Below are 18,880 nucleotides of genomic sequence, written 5' to 3' on the forward strand. Positions count from 1 at the left end.
CTGCTTCTCCCAAAAATGTTTAGCCACGGCAGACTTACTGTAATCAGCGGTTCTTATGGCATTTAAATGTTCCCCCAGGCGATCCCTAAGCCGTCGTTTTGTTTCCCCCACATAACACTCCCCACAATCCAGGCATTCTATTCTATAAATAACTCCGCTACTGAGATCTTTTGGTATACAGTCTTTGACCTGAGACACAGCTGTGCACAGCCTCCGCCCAGGAAGCTGTACACAGCGTGTCTTATAACCCCGTAAAATTCTTGCCAGATGCTCAGTAAGGCCTGGATAGTAGGGGATGTATGCGGTGGCTACCGGGACGAATGACTCCCTATGCTTGGACACCCCTCTACTATATCTATCCAGGATCCTCTGGGGGTATCCGCACTTTCTAAGTTCTGCCGTGACACGATTAATTTCTTTCTCTTTATCCTCAGAAGTGGTACAGTGTGATCTTACTCTGTCAAATAAAGCTTTTGCTACACTATTCAAGAATAGTGTAGGTTATTACTTAGTAGTGGTAAGAGTATGAAATCCACGTGTGGACAGGTTTTGCAGCTCCCACGACCGAAAGTTTTTAATTACACTTATCTGCTTTATTGACTTAATTGCTAGATTAAATTATTTTCTATAAGTAGCTTATAGACCTAGTCAAGCTCCATGGTTTATTTTGAATTTAGATAGCGCAATTTGGAAAGTAAATAATACCTCGTGTCCCTAGATTAACTGTTTGTAACTTGCCGCCATTGTTATAAGATACGTGTGCTAGCATAAGGTTTAACGGAAAACTAGGTAACGAGTATAGTAGTATTAATTAATCAGTAAAATTTATTAATCTTATTAAATTTCATTGTCAATTGAATTGTACTTTTTTAACTAAATAAATATAGCGACCTAGTTATTACAAATGTAACATCATAAATTAATATATATAAGTTGACAGTGGATAAGTAAGTCATATAACGTAACTGGGAGATAATATTCAATACCGAAATACATATATATAGTGTTATAACTGCATTGGGATATAGGTTTAGGGTTATATTTTGTATTGGAATTTTATTGAACTTGAATAGAAATCATGTCTCAGACCAGAGCAGTAAAGCAAAAGGCTCAAACTAGTGGAAGTGCTGTGGCTCAGGGGAGGACTGAGGGGGGCAGTTGTCCTCTGAATCACAGTCTATTGAAGTGCACTGCTTGTTTGATGTTTGTGGACAATCAGGAACGGGACATGATATTGCCAAGGGGAATGTCTTTCTGTGTGCACAACGTAAGGAGTGCGAGGAAATCAGGTGCCAACTCGACATTGTTATGGGCTTATATGAGAGGCTTAAAGGACTGGGTGGATGCCCTCAAAGGATTTAAATTGAGGGGCTCATCAAGCTCTCAGCTGCCCACATCAATGCCAGAGCTTGCACTTGAACATCACCCAACACAGCGGCAACCGCCAAGGCAGAATGCGCTGGTCCCAAAGGAACTAGTTGTTGTAGGTGACTCTGTTGTCAGGGAAATGGGGAACATATTATGCAAAAAAGGATAGATGGAACAGGACCAGGGTATGTCTGCCAGGGGCAAAGGTTGATGACGTTGTAGGGCAGATATCATCCTTTAAGGGCACAAAGGGTGATATTGTTGTACATGTTGGCACTAGTGATATTAAGAGTTGGAGACTGGCAGAATTACTTAACAAGTACAAGACAATTCTGAAAAAAAGCCGTGAGTTAGGGTTGAATTTGAAAGTGTCTGAAATTCTGGCCAGGCATGATAGGAGGGAGTATATGATGAGAGCCTTGTCGATCAATTCAGCCCTGGAGAGATTGTGCAAGGCTCAAGGGGTAGAATTTTTCTCAGCCTGGTCGGTGCTTGTTAACAGGAGCGACTGCTTCTACAGGGATGGGATACACTTAAATAGAAAGGGTGCAATAATATTTGCTGATGCTATGGAGGCAGAGATAGGTGGGTCGAAAAACTGCTAGCTTGGGGGGATACATGGTCTAATAGATTAACAGTAGCCGCTGGCAGAGACAAAAGTGATTCTTGTACTACTACTATTGAAATGCAATTGAGCAGCAGCCTGGAAAGCAAGGCAATGGGAATTTCCAGGACTGCTGGGGGTCATAGTGGAACAAGTAAATACATGAGCTGTGTTAGGGTAACTAAGAGTAGAAACAGGGGCATGTATACTTGCATGTACACCAATTCTAGGAGTATAGTTAATAAATTCGGTGAGCTTGAAGTGCTAGTCCAGACATCAAAGGCAGATATTGTTGGGATATCAGAGACATGGTGTCACACAGACATAAGTAGTGCAGAACGGGAATTTGGGGAGTACAATGTGTACATAAAGGATAGACAGGACAGGAAGGGAGGAGGAGTTATGCTGTTAGTTAAGAAACACATAAAATCTAAAGAAGTGCATGCAATTGATTTTGGTGGACAATGCAATGTTGAGTCTGTTTGGTGTGACATAAGCACTGGGAAAGGAAAAATTGAGAGTAGGTGTGTGTTATAGGCCTAATGAATCTGATGAGTATAATGAGCAATTGTGCAGAGAAATAAAGTGGGCCAGTAAACCATTGGGGGATTAATGGGGGATTTTAATTTCCCAGATATTGACTGGAATTTGTGGGTTGGTTACTCACACACTAGCAAGGCTTTTGTAGATTTATTTGATGATTGTTTTCTACAGCAGCATGAAGTCAACTAGAAGGAGTAATACTCTTGATCTGATTATCAGTAGTGATTCTTCATGCATCAAGAATCTGCAGATAAAGGAATGACTAGGTGGCAGTAATCACAGTGTGCTAAAGTGGGATTTACTCAAAGAGATGAGCCGACCGGGCTAGCCGAGTGGGTAAAGTACCTGCCCGGCAACCCAAAGGTCGCGGGTTCGATTCCCGCCTCAGGCTTGGATCAAAGTACTGCAAAAAACCTTGGGAGGTGCAATATGGCCACAGAAGCCGATGCGCCAACAACTACCAAAATCAATCAATCACTCAAAGAGATAACTACCATCAAGGGTAAAGGGAAGGGTTTTTGCTTTCGTAAAGGTGACTACGATGGTCTGAGACAGTATTTAAATTCTATACAGTGGAACCAACTGATGATGTTACCTACAGCAAATTCAAAATGGGAAGCATTCAAAGAATTAATCTTGGAAGCTACTAGGCTTTTCATACCAACAAAGAAATATTGTTCAAGATTTATGTTTAAATGGATGTCAGATGAACTAATTAGACATGTGACAGAGAAGAAAAATGCATGGGATACATATAAATTAACTTGTGACACAGAAGCCTATGATAGATATAAGCTGGTCTGTAACCAAGTTACCAAGGAGGTTAGGCAAGCGAAGGCAGATTACGAGAAATCTTTGGCAAAGGATGCAAAGAAAAACAGCAAAGAGTTCTTCACTTATGTAAACTCTACAAGGAAGGTGTGAATCAGATTGGTCCACTTGATATCGATGGTTCAACTGTAAATGATTCTGCTCAAGTAGCTAACAAACTAAATGAATATTTTACACCGACATTCAGACATGAGGAGCTATTCAGGGAAGGGAATGCCAGAGGTCTATTCAACTCAAGCAGTAAGTTAGATGATAATCTTGTAATAACTGAGAGTAAAGTGGAGGAGAAATTGTTGAAGATAAACACAAGAAAGGTCCTGGGATGGATGGAATCTATCCAGTTATATTAAAGGAGGTGGCAAAGGAAGTAAGCAAACGCTTAGTCATAATTATGAGAACTTCCCTGGACTGGAGATGTGCAAATATGACCACAATCCACAAAGGAGGATCAAAGGGAGACACAGGTGATTACAGACCTGTTAGTTTAACTCCATTAATTTCCATGGAAATTAATGGAGGCACTGGTTAAAGAAGCATTGCAGGATCATCTAGACAAGACTTCAGTTATAGCTTGGACATAGCATGGGTTTGTTAAGGGGAAGTCTTGTTTGACTAATTTGATTGGATACTATGATGTAGTCACAGAGGAACTGGATGCAAAGAATAACTTTGATATCATATATTTGGATCTTAGAAAAGCCTTTGATACTGTTGCACATGGAACACTGCTGCACAAATTGGAGCAGTGTGGCATTTGAGGCAAATTGCTGCTATGGATAAAGGGATGGTTGAGTGGGAGAAGACAGAGTGTTGTAATCAATGGACACTGCTGTTTGCGGACTAATGTTATTAGTGGAGTCCCTCAGGGTTCAGTGTTGGGTACATTGTTGTTTTCTGTATTTATAAATGATATTGATGATGGTATATCAGGTTTAATGTCCAAGTTTGCAGATGATATGAAGGTTGGCAGGGTTGTTACTAACACTAATAACAGTACACTGCTTCAATAGAATCTAGAAAAGTTGAGCAGATGGGCTGAGAGGTGGCAAATGAAGTTTAACATTGACAAATGTAAAGTACTACATATGGGAAGCAGTAATCCCAGAGTAACGTATCAACCCTGTGGTACCACACTGACAGTGGTAGAGAATGAAAAAGACCTGGGGGTAATTGTGCAGGCAGATATGAAATTTTCTGAGCAGTGCAGAGGGTCTGCAAGAGTAGCTCATGGTGTCTTGTCAATGATATACAGCAATTTTGCGAAGATGTGGCCTGACCATTGCCCTTGTATAGGGCAATGGTCAGGCCACATCTTCAGTATTGTATACAGGTCTGGAGGCCTCATTTTAAGAAGGATTTAGAGCAGTTGGAACGAGTACAGAGAAGGGCAACAAGATTAATGAATGGAACAAAGTGTTGCTCTTACGAAGAAAGGCTTAAGTTTTGCAAATTACAGTGTCTGGAGACTAGGCACCTGCGAGGTGATCTGATTGAGGTGTATAAAGCCTTGAATGGTTTGAGCATGCTCAAAGCGGATAGGAATCTTCCTCTTGCTCAGAATAATTGCCTGAGAGGGCATAAATGCAAATTGAGGAAAGACGGTTGTAGGATAGATATGCGGAAGTTTGCCTTTAGCCAGTGGGTGGTTGATTGCTGGAACAAACTTCCATCTGTCGTTGTAGAAGTTGATAGCTTAAATAGATTCAGGGCAGAACTTTACAAACATTTGGAGCGAGGGGATGGGTGAAATTAGGGTTTTTTTTTTTGGCTGATTCTATATAAGCTTGCTTTCTATATAAGCTTGCCAATGCTAATGCTTAGTTGGTATGAAAAGCCTAGTAGCTTCCAAGATTAATTCTTTGAATGCGTCCCATTTTGAATTTGCTTTTGGTAACATAACCAGTTTGTCCCATTGTATAGAACTTAAATACTGTCTCAGACCTTCGTAGTCGCCTTTATGAAAGCAAATACCCTTCCTTTTACCCCTGATGGTAGTTACCTCTTTGAGTAAATCCCACTTCAGCACACTGTGATCACTGCCAACTAGTGGTTCCTTTATCTGGAGATTCTTAATGTATGAAGAGTCGCTACTGATAATGAGATCAAGAACAAATTCCAGTCAATATCTGGAATATCTAGTCTCCAAAAAATGACCTTCACATAATATATTGATTCATGTATTTTACTGTAAATTTTATCTTTTTTCCCAATATTTCTTTATAGATTGAATGAAGGTAAAGGAAATGGCATTTGCAGTTAGACTTGCCCTTTATTCACATAGGCATCTTGCACCTGCTCTATGTTGTGTGAGAACTGTTACAGTTGCATCAACTCTGAACCAGCAACCACAAGATTACCACTTATCAGCACAGCAAATTTTTGAAAGAGAAGCAAAATATGGTGCTCACAACTATAGACCATTACCTGTTGCAATACACAAGGGCAAAGGTGAGTGATAAATGATAACTTGGATTTATACTTATTAGTCTTCTAAATTTAATCCATCAGCATTAGTATGGTATTCTGTAATATAACTGTGAAATGGGATTGAAAATCCAATCCATCTTAATTTTTTTTTTTTACTCTGAATAGATTTTGAATTATTCCCAATTTTTTTAAATTGGTTAATGCAATATTAAAACATTAAAATCATAATATTTTTTTAAAATTTTACCATTTTAATTATAGGCATTTTTGTCCTAAGGTTGAAAATGTCTATAATGCTGCTGAGTGTGAAATATTTCTAAAATCTTCCTTTTTTGAGTTTTAATGTTATGACCACTTCAACCATAGTGTACATTTAATCTAGTATACGTTCCAAGAAAAGTCACGTGAGCAGGCATTTTGTTGCATTGCTTGTATCCCTTGATATTTTTGCAAAAAAGGCAAGAAATAGTTATTTAAAATAGTGCACTTCTTAATTCTGGTAAGAATAAATAATATCTTTAGTAATAAAGCAGTCTTGTTAATCCAAAAAAAAAAAAAAATTATTTCTCTGATTATTATTTCCTTACTTCACTTCTAATGTACAGCATTGCAGACCAAAGGAAATTGAAGCTGATGCTGTAACACTATAGAATATTATGAAAAGACACATGGTACATATTTTTATACCAACACAAATTCTTGTAGATCTTTTTATGGTTGTACCTTTGCAATTAAAAAAAGAGTCAGTGATGAAGATTGAAATGCAGACTATGCTGGGCACAAGTTTTAACATTCATGTTGACATATGGCCTCTGATCTGTTCTAAGACTATTACAAAAGAAGTGTTGAAGGTAGAAAGCCAAGATGATGAGTAAGTGTTGAAGAAAGATCACCTTATTACTGGTTTCAGCTGCTTTCCATTTTACCAAACAAGTAATGTGCAGTATATATCGAAGTGCAGATGTGTGTTTTGGGTCTCTGTCACAATCACCCCGGACACAAAAGTGAAACATGTGCATCAAGTTTAGTCTGAAGGATGAGACAGAAAAGGATAAGGAAGAAATCCAAATAATAATCAGCTATCACTGATTATTATTTGGATGTACCAAATGGTGCTAGCCTTTGATAATGTACTATTCAATGTATCCTAATATAATTAGCTATCATAATTTTAGTAATATTTGATATTTATTTTTTATGGTTTTTTTTTTTTTAGGCTTTCTTTTGTTTATAGCTTAGACCACATACCTTTCCATGAAATATTAACTAATCCATTTTACAATTTTTTAATATATACTTAAAATTTCCATATTCTTTATGCTCTAATATCACAGTCTGATGTAATGTTTAATTGTTTATCCGATGACATCAATCATCTGTTAAGTTTAAATTTATTTCATATTATCATTCTTCATTTATATATACCTTTTCTCCATTCCTTGAACTGTTGGTTCAACATTTGATTCAGTTACAGGTATCCCTTGCATTACGCAATTAGTTTCCAAGAAATCACCGAAAGCGAAATTGCTTACAGTGAATTGACTTTTACATGGGTAAAATAGGGATGCATTTCAAAATGAAAAATAATTATCTAAAATTTAGAAAGAAATGTATTTATTTATTTTTTCTTCAATTTGTATTTTGATATTTAGAGTTCTGTAATTAATTTAATCAGATATTGAATCAACTGATGCTGATACAGCCCCTGGTTGGTGGACTTATGCTATTTAGCTCTGTTGAAGAAATGGTCAAATGAGAGCTGATAGGCAGCATTTTTTTCTCTCACTATATTTTTTTGTAACAAGCTAAAGAGTTTTGAATCTCTAGAAACATTAGTGCTTCTCTCTCTGTTAGGCTCATTCTCGTTAATGATACTAATGGCATTGTCAGTGTGCTTAAAAAATTTGGCCATTTGCTTTGTTGAAAGGTGTTTAATAGGTTCAGCAACAGAGGGAGTAAAAGTTATCTCCAGAGGACATTTCCTCAGATGGTTAAGGAAACTGATGGTGAAGATCACCTTTTTGTGGAAGATTTTTGGAAGAAATATAACATCAAGAAAGTGACTGACAATATTGGAGATGCATGGGCACAAGTTTCACAATTTTGCACGTAAGGAGTTTGGAAAGGAATTTGGCCTGATGTCACAGAGTCTCATGACATTGATTCTGAAGTTGAACTTTCCAATTCAATGTGCGACATCCATTGGGACAAATCCCTTTCCAAACTCCTTACATGCAAAATTGTGAGACTTGTGTCCATGCATCTCCAATGTTGTCAGTCACTTTCTTGATGTTATATTTCTTCCAAAAAATCTTCCACAAAAAGGAGATCTTCACCATCAGTTTCCTTAACCATCTCAGGTAATGTCCTCTGGAGATAACTTTTGAAAGTTGTGATGTCACCCTGATCCATAAGTTTGATAAGAGATGTTGTATTTGGTGGGAGGAACATAACATTAATGTTTACATCAGCATTAACGATGCTTGGATGGTGTTGAGGCATTATCCAGGAGGAGAAAGATTTTAAAAGGCACATTTATCCTCTCACAATAAGCCTTTAATTCATTAGCATTAGTAAAGGCATATAATGCAACAAAGCAAGTTTATACAGCATCAGCCAAAAAAAAAAAAAAAAATCCCATTTCATCCATCCATTTACAACAAAAGTTTGTTGATTCTTCCTTAAATTTATTTAAGTTATCAACTTCTTCAACGACCGACGGAAGTTTGTTCCAGTAATCAACCACCTGCTGGCTAAAGGCAAATTTCCGAATATCTGTTCTACAACTGTTTTTTCTCAATTTGAAATTCCACCACAGGTGTATAATCTGAGCAATGGGAAGAATTCCATCAGCATTGAGCTTGCTGAAACCATTCAAGGCTTTATACACCTCAGTCATATCACCTTGCAGGTGCCTAGTCTCTAGAAACTGCAATTTCCACAACTTAAGCCTTTTTTCATAAGAGCAACTGTCTGTTATACTAACCAATCTCATTGCCCTTCTCTGTACTCATACTAGCATCTCTACATCCTTTCTAAAATGAGGCCTCTAGACCTCTACGGAGTACTCAAGGCGTGGCCTGACCATTGCCTTATAGAAGAGGAAAATCACCTCCTTATCCTTGCTATCAAAATTCCTGTATATTATTTGACAAGATCCTATGAGCTGCTCTGTCATCCTTTCTTCACTGCTCAGAAAATTTCATATCTGACTACACAATTACCTCCAGATCTCTTATTCTCCACTACCCTGAGTGTAGTACTGCACAGTTGGTACATTACCCTGGGGTTACTGCTACCCATAAGTAGCACTTTGCATTTGCCGACGTTAAACTTCAGTTGCTACCTCTCAGCCCATATATCAAACTTCTTATAGATCCTGTTGCATTAGCATACTGTCATTAACAAACCAGCCAACCTTCATATCATCTGCAAACTTAGACATTAAGCCTGATATAACTTCATCAATATCATTTTATTGATAAATATAGAAAACAATGGGCTCAACACCGAACCTTGGGGGACTCCACTAATAACATTAGTCCATGAATGCAGTGTCCATTGATTACCACTCTCTGTCTTCTCCTGCTCAATGATCCCTTTATCCTTAGCAGCAACTTACCCTTAATGCCTTACTGCTCCATTTTATACAGCAATCTTCCATGTGCAACAGTACCAAAAGCTTTCCTGAAATTCAAGTAGTACAGTGGATTCCGGTTATTTGGGCCACCGGTTAATCGGTGCAGCCATTTATTTTGGGGCAAATCTTAAAAAACAGAACCCAATCGAGAAAATAGCCAGGGTTTACTTCGCTTAATTGGGACAACATTCCGTTAAATCGGGGCAGGAGACCACAGCACTGGAGATTACACTACGATTTTCTCCGACTGTACCACGTGGTTCGGTCAGATTTGTGGAGGTCACAACCATAAAACAATAAAAGCAATTAGCAGTCACCTGTTTATTGGGCTTTTCTGTTAGTGCAATCTATCATAAACGAATAGTAAACTCGATCTTATTGAATTTGCGATAATACCGACAGCTGGAATTCTGTGGGTTATTATGGTAAAATGTGTTTACACTTCCATGGAATCTTCAATGATATAAAAAAATTAAATTTCGGAATCTTCTCTTCATTCCTATTTTTAAAGCTTCGTAAAATTGTTACTCCGTTCTCACTTCTGTGTATCGTGTTACTTGCAATTTGTGTATGCCGTGTTCTTTGTCACTGATTCCTTATCATTTTACTGTTTTAAATTTTAACCCCCACCCACAAATATCAGTGTACAGAAATGTCAACTAGTTAGTATGTACATATTACAGTACGTATTAATTATTCCGATTATTACGTATATTCTTCAGATTTTCCCATATCATTTAATTTTTTAATTGGTAATGTAATAAAGGGCAAATTTGTGCTTAATATATCTTTACTTTTATAGCTGTGGATAATATTCCTCCTATTTTCTCTAATTAGAGTCGCTGTTTAATAGAATTAAAATTCAATTCACAAACATGATCACAATGACCGGTGCTTGCTTACTTACACATCGTACAGTGAACGGTACTTTATCGTAACGTGATTTGATTGTACAGTGAACCAATTGTAAAGTGGGGTCCATTGTATTTTTAACTTTTTTTTTACGTGGAACTTCGGATTATTGGGGCAGCCGCTTAATCGGGCCAAAATGCACTAATCCCGATGTGTCCCAATTAACCGGAATCGACTGTATATGATATCAAAATTATTTTTTACATCCAGTTCCTTTGTGACTACATCGAGTATCCAATCAAATTGGTCAGACAAACCTTCCACTTAACAAACCTGTGCTGTGTCTGAACTATAACTGCAGTCTTGTTTAGATGATCCTGCACTGCTTCTTTAATAAGTGACTCCATTATTTTCCCCAGAACTAGAAATTAAACTAGTAGGTCTGTAATTATTTGCATCACCCTCAGATCCCGTTTATGAATTAGCATTAGTAGAGGCATATGATGCAAGAAAGCAAGCTTACACAGCATCAGCAATAAAAAAATAAAAAAAAACCCTTCCCATTTCATGCATTCATTAACTCCATATGTTTGTCTAGTTCTGCCTCAATTTATTTAAGCTGTCAACTTCTACAACGACAGATGGAAGTTTGTTCCAGCAATCAACCACTTGCTGGCTAAAGGCAGATTTCCACACAATCCATTCTACAACTGTCTTTCCTCAATTTGAATATATGACCCCTCAGCTGAAGTGGAAGAATTCCATCAGCATTGAGTTTGCTCAAACCATTAAAGGCCTTATACAACTCAATCAGCCTCATAGGTGCTAAATCACAGTATTTAGGCCTTAAGTTCTGCAATTTACAGAACATAAGTTTTTCTTTTTAAGAGAAACCCTTAGTTCCATTCACCAATCTCGTTGCCATTCTCTGTATTCGTTCGAGCAGATCTACATCCTTCCTAAAATGAGGCCTCCAGACCTGTATACAGTACTCAAGATGTGGCCTGGGATACATTTGCATATTGGATTTGGTATCCCATGGATTTGGGATATGTTTGCACATTTCCAGTTCATGGAGACCTCCCTGTATATCCAAGGATACTCTCATAATTAAGTTTAAGAGTTTGCTAATTTCTTTTGGTGCCTCCTTTAATATAAATGGATAGATCCCACCACCCTAGGTACCTTTCTTCTGTTTAACTTTAACAGTTACTCCTCTACTTTGCTCTCAGTTATTAAAAAATCATTTACATCCCCGTTAGACTCTGATAATCTTCATGGCTCCACTTTCCTATTGAATTCCTCATGTGTGAATGTAGATTCAAAATACTCATTTAGTTTGTCAACTACCTGAGCAGGATCATCAACAGACGAACCAATGATATCAAGTGGACCAATCTGATTCATCCCCTTCCTTCTAGTGTTTACATAAGTAAAGAAGTCTTTGCTGTTTTTCTTTGCAATGTTTGCCAAAGATTTCTCGTAATCTGCCTTCACTTGCCTAACCTCCGTTGTAACATGATTACAAGACTAGCTTATATCTGCTGTAGGCTTCTATGGTGCCTGATAATTTATATGCATTCTATACATTTTTCTTCTCTGCCACAAGGCTCCTTAGTTCATCAGATATCCATTTAGGTCTAAATCTTGAACAGTATTTCTTAGTTGGTATGAAAAGCCTAGTACCTTTCAAGATTAATTCCTTGAATGCTTCCTGTTTAGAATTTGTTGTTGGTAGCATCATCAGTTGGTCCCACTGTATAGAATTTAAAAAGGTCTGTGTCCGCTGTAGTCACCTTTATGAAAGCAAAAACCCTTCCCTTTACCCCTAATGGTAGTTATATCTTTATGTAAATCCCACAACAGTATACCGATGATGCAGATAAAGGACACACCATGTGGTGCAGAGTCTTAATTCATGAAAAATCACTGCTGATTATCAGATCAAGAGTATTGCTCGCTCTGGTTGCATCTCGAACATGCTGCTGTTGAAAACAATCATCCAGTAAATCCATAAAAGCCTTACTAGTGTGTGAATGACCAACCAGACATTCCAGTCAGTATCTTGGAAGTTAAAATCCCCATTATGAGACATTCTGATTTACTGTTTACTCTGTTTCTCTGTACAGTTGTTCATTGTACTCATCACAGTATTTAGGCCTATAACACAGTACTACCCTTATTTTTGCTTTCCTAGTAATACCAAACTGTCATACCAAACCGACTCAACATTGCACTGTCCACCCATGTCAGCTGGATCCACTCCCTTAGATTTTATGTGTATCTTAACTAACAGCATAACCCCTCCTTCCTTCGTATCCTGTTTCTCCTTTCTGTACACCCCAAATTCAAATTCTGAATTCCTTATATCTGTTTGACACTGTCTCTCTGATATCCCACAATATCCACCCCTCATGTCTTGGCCAGCACTTCAAATTCATCAAATTTATTTACTAAACTCCTAGAATTTGTGTACATGCACTTGTTTTCAATCTTAGTGACTGCCCATGTATTTAACCTGGGCTTATAACACAGCCCATGTATTTACTTGTTCCATACTGACTCCAATGATTCTTCAAATCTCCAGCAGCTTTCTTTCCAGGCTGGTGCCTCAGTTCAAGAATCACTTTCACCTCTGCCTGTGGCTACTGTTAGTCTGTGAATCCCCTCAAGCTAGCAGTTTTCCAATCCACCTAGCACTGCCTCAATAGTATTAGCAAATATTCTTGCGCCCTTTCTGTTTAAGTGTATAGTATCCCTGTAGGAGCTATCTCTCCTGTTAACGAGGGCAGACCACACCGAGAAAAATTCTAATAATTTTTAAAACAGTTAAACGAGTAGTGGGTCTGCATCTGGCCTAAAGCATTGTCACCAAAAGCTTGTTTCAACTTCTTATTGGTTTCTGCTGCTGTATCATTAAGAAGAAAACAAAACTTGATGCAAGCACATTGCTCTCTCACTTCAGCCATCGCAACAGTCATAAACTACGTGAAACACATCCCCAAAGAACTGTGTATAAATATTCAAAGACTCTATCCAGCCCACAACCATGTGGCACACTGATTCACAAAGGATGCATGCACTGTAATCTATCCCGACAAGTCTGTACTAGACATAGTTCCTTCACAACATTCAAATTTCGGGAACATTTGGTAGCACCTTGCATGTGCGTGTGTGTGTTCACAAGTGACACCACATTCATGAGTCTTACATACTTTAATACCCGTGAAGCGTGCGCAGACTGCGTAAAGCCAACAATATTGCATTAGAGCTACATGTAAGCTATGAATTTCTTTTTTTCATACAAAGTGTATGGAAAACATAGAAACAGTTCTGGATTGCTCTCGACAGCCAAGTATAGACAGCTGGCCAATTGTTATGAGTAAAACTTTGACTGGCATTTCTGAAGAGGGCCAAATCTGCAATGGTATCTTACTTGAGGCAACCAGATCAGATTTAGTTCATATCAAATACAATATCCAAACAGAAATCCACAAGCAAAAAAATGTGTAGAAAAACTTCTCCCTTACGTAATGGACATTATTATTAGCCATATGGTGCAAGGAAGCCTGAGACTTATGCTGCACCAGCCACAAAAAATTCCCAAGTTACCCTGAGAAAGAGAGAGAGAGAGAGAGAGAGGGGGGGGGGGTGATCACCAAGAAAGAGAAGAATGATATCCAGCTCAGGACCTTAGGTAAGCTAATGTTTAAAAGCATATCATACTGGTATCCATCCTATGGTTCTACTTTAATATGATGTGTATTTTGATAGTGAAATGTTATTTCTAGTGCAGTGTGGGCTTTAAAAAATCTTTTGCTTTTTCTGCAAGTCTCCTGTTTTCCTACAGTTTTTTAGGAAACACTTTTCCTTCCTTTCATTATCAGTTTTGGCACAAAAACTTTCTGTTTACTTCTTTATAAATGCCTAATCTTCAGCTTTTTGAAAGTCAAAAGTTGGCATTGAGCTAGCTGCCAAAGCTATTGGAGAAGATAAATTAAATTAAAGTGTATTCTTATCACTTTAGTATTTATTGACAATTCAATAAATACTAAAGTGAAATGCATGATTATTATAACAAATGGGAAAATGTAACTGAAACTTAGTTTTGTAAGTTTGTGAGTGGTGAGAGATGGAAGTTGAGAAAGAGAATATCAAACAAAGGCATCAGTGAATGTAACAGTAACTCAACTGTATGATCCTTTTGAAGAATTTGGAAGAGTTTGCAGTGTTAATAAGGAAATGTGCAGGAGCAAAAGAATAGTGGCATAGTGTTTGGATGGGGGGTGCCACTGGTGTTTTCCCACAACTACGCCATTTTCTCTTGTGTGGTGAAAACAGAACTGTAAAAACCAGAAGTGTGAGTTGTATGTGCCGTGGGGCCCCTGATGGGACCCCCATATTGCCCTCCACACTAACCTCTGTGAGGTAGCCAGGCAGTCTCAAAATCTCTGGCTGGTCTCTGCTGGGGTTGCCTGAGCTTCCTGACAGACCACAAAAAAAAAAAAAAATAAAAATAAAAAAAGTGTTAATGTAGAGTGTGGAGTTTAGAGTCAAGAAGGGGGAGAGACAGAAAAATTTGGGGATGAGAGGGAAGGCATCTCCAAGTGCAGTGGAGACAAGTTCCATCAGATGAAAAGGGGAATGGAATAGGGAAGAAAAAGAGCGGTTCAAGGGTGCACCACTACTTTTCATGCATTGTTCTTCAGAATCTCTTTATGGGGTCCTGTAGTAGTGGGTTAATATCGGAGCTTTGGGTCTGATATCAGTGTTTGGTCCAATTTTAGGAGTCAGATCTGGTAGTTGCAAGGCAAGTAGCTAGATATTTTAAGGTTGATTTGGTGATGTCATTCTTGTCTTCAAGTCTGGTTTTGGGTCTAGACCTGATGTTCAATCCCAGTATTGGGTTGTCAGACTCAGTAGCAATTTCTCAGTTTGGTGGTAAGGTTCATCGCTGTATAAAGAGATCTTGGGTGAAGGAGGTAAATGCTTTGTAGTCTTCTTTGTTCTCGAGTCAAGTAGTTGGTGATAGCAGTTCTTGGGGAGATAATGTATTTTTGTTAAGAAATTACATCTCAGTTCCTCGTAAATCTCACAATCATACATTAAGTGGTCCCAGGACTCATGGAAACTACAGTGGCAGAATGGGTCTTCTGTCAGTCCTAGTGTGTGGTCTGTCAGAAGATAGGTGGCATGCAGGCTGGGGGAGAAGCATGGTGGTGTTTTGGGAATATGCGGTCAATGGCTGGGAGGAATTTCTTTGTGATTCTGCCTTTGGTCGAGGTAGACCATCTGTTTTACAACACCTGCTACAGGTTCTCAGTGAGGTGTATTTTTTTCCATTTTTCTGTTATTGGCTGGGTCTGTCGTGCATTCCAGGAATGTGGTGGTTTTCCCTTTGGAGAGATGGTAGAGAAGGGGATTTCTAACCACCTCCCAATCCAGTGGCAGTGCTTCAGCAAGGACCTGGAGGGCAGCACAGATGCTGATCATGCAGCAGGCATGTGTAATGATAAAGAGGATGTTCCATTGTATGGTGGCAAGTTTTCTTCTGTTCACCGTGGGCCTTGGTGTCCCATATTGGCTGACAGAAAAATTGTGTTGTAGAATAGGGTCAGAGTTCGACCCTCGAGAACCCAGTCCCTGTAGGAGACCCTGGCCACCGTTGCAGAGTAGTTTCAGATCTTCTTTTGTAGGTGTTCCAGATGTTGTGTGAAGGAGAGGTTTCTGTCCAGAATCACACCAAGGTATTTGCGTTCTGTGGCAGACTTTATAGTAGTTCCCTGGATTTTAATTTGGGGTGGTCTGGTGGTAGATAGTTTACCGTTAAGTTAGTTTTAGATGGAGTTACTTTTTGTCTGATGATATTTTCAGATAGTTTTCACAGACCCAGTCTTGCAGAGTAATTAGGGCTCTGTTTGCCATTATTTCTAATTGCCATCTGGAGTCCGCTGCAAGGATCAAGCCCAGGTCATCTGCAAAGGCTTGATTTGGACTTCCCGTAGGTTCACATTTAGAAATTCATCGAGGACTATATTCCAGAGGAGTGGCTGTAGAACAGTGCCCTGGGGACATCCTATGTAGACCTGTTGCTTTACTTGGCTATATGGTGCATTGACAACAATGCCTCTTTGTGTGAGGTACGTTTTGACACAGTTGTAAAGATTTCCTGGTAACCTCACAGCCCAGAGTCGGGTAAGGATGCTTGACCACCAAAGTGAGTCAAACACCCCAGTGAAGTCAACTGAGATGACTAAGAAATACTTCTTGAGCGTATCTGTGGCAGCTTTAATAATTTTTTCCAAGGCATATATAGTGGACTGACCCAAATTATTTATGACCAGTTGGCAAATAAGCCAATAACACAGTGTTGCTAAAAACTGTGTGTCAGTCATTCATTATTATTCTCATAATACTGAATGGCTAATACACTAAATGGACATGAAGTGGAAACTTTGTATCTTGGCTAATGAATGCAATCCAGCAAGACAGTCCTGATTGATGAGCACAATTTTATGAGTTTTACTGTCTTAAGAACAGCAGTGAACCTGGCGATTTTCAGGATGTAATCATATGGTCAGACAATTAGCATTAGTAGAGGCATATGATGCAAGAAAGCAAGCTTATTCAGCATCAGCTGGAAAAAAAAAACAAAAAAAAAAAAAAAAAAAACACACCACTCCCATTTCACCCCTCCGTTCATTCGAAATACCTGTCCAGCTGAGCCCTAAATTTGTTTAGGCTATCGACTTCCACAACAAGTGATGGAAGTCTATTCCACTGACCAACTACCTGCTGGCTAAAGGCAAATTTCAGTACATCTATCCTACAATTGTCTTTCCTCAATTTGATTTATGTCCTCACAGGTGATTATTCTAAGCAAGAGGAACAATCCCATTGGTTTGAGCATTGATCATGCTCAAACCATTCAAGGCCTTATACACCTCAATCAGATCAACTCGCAGGTGCCTAGTCTCCAGACACTTAATTTCCAAAACTTAAGCCTTTCTTTGTAAGAGCAACCCTTTGTTCCATTCACTAATCTTGTTGACCTTCTCTGTACTCGTTCCAGCAGCTCTACATCCTTCTTGAAATGAGGCCTCCAGACATGTGTACAGTACTCAAGGTGTGGCCTGACCATTGCCTTATACAAAGGAATAATCACCTCCCTATCCCTGCTAGAAAAATTCCTATATATCATTGACACCATGAGTTACTCTTGCAGACAGTCTGCACTTGTCAGAAAACTTCATATCTGCCTGCTCAATTACCCCAGGTCCTTTTCACTCTCTATCTCTGTCAGTGTAGTACCACAAAGTTGATACGTTACTCTGGGGTTACTGTTTCCTAATATGCAGTACTTTACATTTGTCAATGTTAAACTTCAGTTGCCACATCTCAGCCCATCTATTCAACTTTTCTAGATCCTGTTCCAGCAGTGTAATGTCATTAGTATCATTAACAACCCTGCCAACCTTCGTATCATCTGCAAACTTGGACATTAAGCCTGATGTACCATCATTAATATCATTAATAAATACAGAAGACAACAATAGACCGAACACTGAACCCTGGGGGACTCCACTAATAACATTAGTCGACAAAGAGCAGTGTCCATTGATTACCACTCTGTCTTCTCACACTCAACCACCCCTTTATCCATAGCAGCAATTAGCCCACAATGCCACACTGCTCCAATTTGTGCAGCAGGTTTCTATTTGCAACAGTATCAAAAGCCTTTCTAAGATCCAAATATATGATATCAAAATTATTCTTTGCATCCAGTTCCTTTATGACTACATCATAGTATCCAATCAAATTGGTCAGACAAGATTTCCCCTTAACAAACCCATGCTGTGTCCGAGCTAAAACTGAAATCTTGTCTAGATGATCCTGTAATGCTTCTTTAACCAGTGCCTCCATTAATTTCCCTTGTACAGAGTTAAACTAACAGGTGTGTAATTACCTGCGTCTCCCTTTGATCCTCCTTCATGGATTGGGGTCACATTTGCACATTTCCAGTCATGTGTACCTTCCCTGAGTCCAAGGAAGCTGTCATAATTTTGGCTAAGGGTTTGCTTACTTCCTTTGCTGCCTCCTGGATTGATTCAACTGGATAGATTCCATCCACCCCATATGCCTTTCTTATGTTTATCTTCAACAATTTCTCCTCCACTTTACTCTTAGTTATTATAAGATTATCTAGTTTACTGCCAGAGTTTACTACACCTCTGGCATTCCCCTCCCTGAATAACTCCTCATGTGTGAATGTAGATGTAAAATATTCATTTAGTTTGTTAGCTACCTGAGCGGGATCATCAACAGTTGAAGCATCAATATCAAGTGGACCAATCTGATTCATCCCCTTCCTTCTAGAGTTTACATAAGTAAAGAACTCTTTGCTGTTTTTGTTTCCATCCTTTGCCAAAGATTACTCGTAATCTGTCTTTGCCTGCCTAACCTCCTTTGTGACTTGGTTACAGACCAGCTTATATTTATCATAGGCTTCTCAGTCACCTGTTAATTTATATGTATCCCATGCATTTTTCTTCTCTGCCACATGTCTAATTAGTTCATCTGACATCCATTTAGGCCTAAACCTTGAACAATATTTC

The 18,880-nt window shown here is 38.7% G+C and overlaps 1 protein-coding gene across 1 annotated transcript in view; it reads left to right on the forward strand.

Moving 5' to 3' along the window:
- Positions 1-18,880, forward strand: part of Oat (Ornithine aminotransferase precursor) — a 164,886-nt gene that overhangs the window by 11,733 nt on the left and 134,273 nt on the right. The window contains exon 2 of the mRNA XM_090374218.1: positions 5,570-5,794. Within this exon, the coding sequence (XP_090230344.1) occupies positions 5,575-5,794 (220 nt within the window). The 5' untranslated portion in view covers positions 5,570-5,574. The remainder of the gene's footprint in view (positions 1-5,569; positions 5,795-18,880) is intronic.

The sequence above is a fragment of the Mastigoproctus giganteus genome, chromosome 5 (assembly GCF_048544385.1).
Source record: "Mastigoproctus giganteus isolate SK-2022 chromosome 5, ASM4854438v1, whole genome shotgun sequence".
NCBI lineage: Eukaryota > Metazoa > Arthropoda > Arachnida > Uropygi > Thelyphonidae > Mastigoproctus > Mastigoproctus giganteus.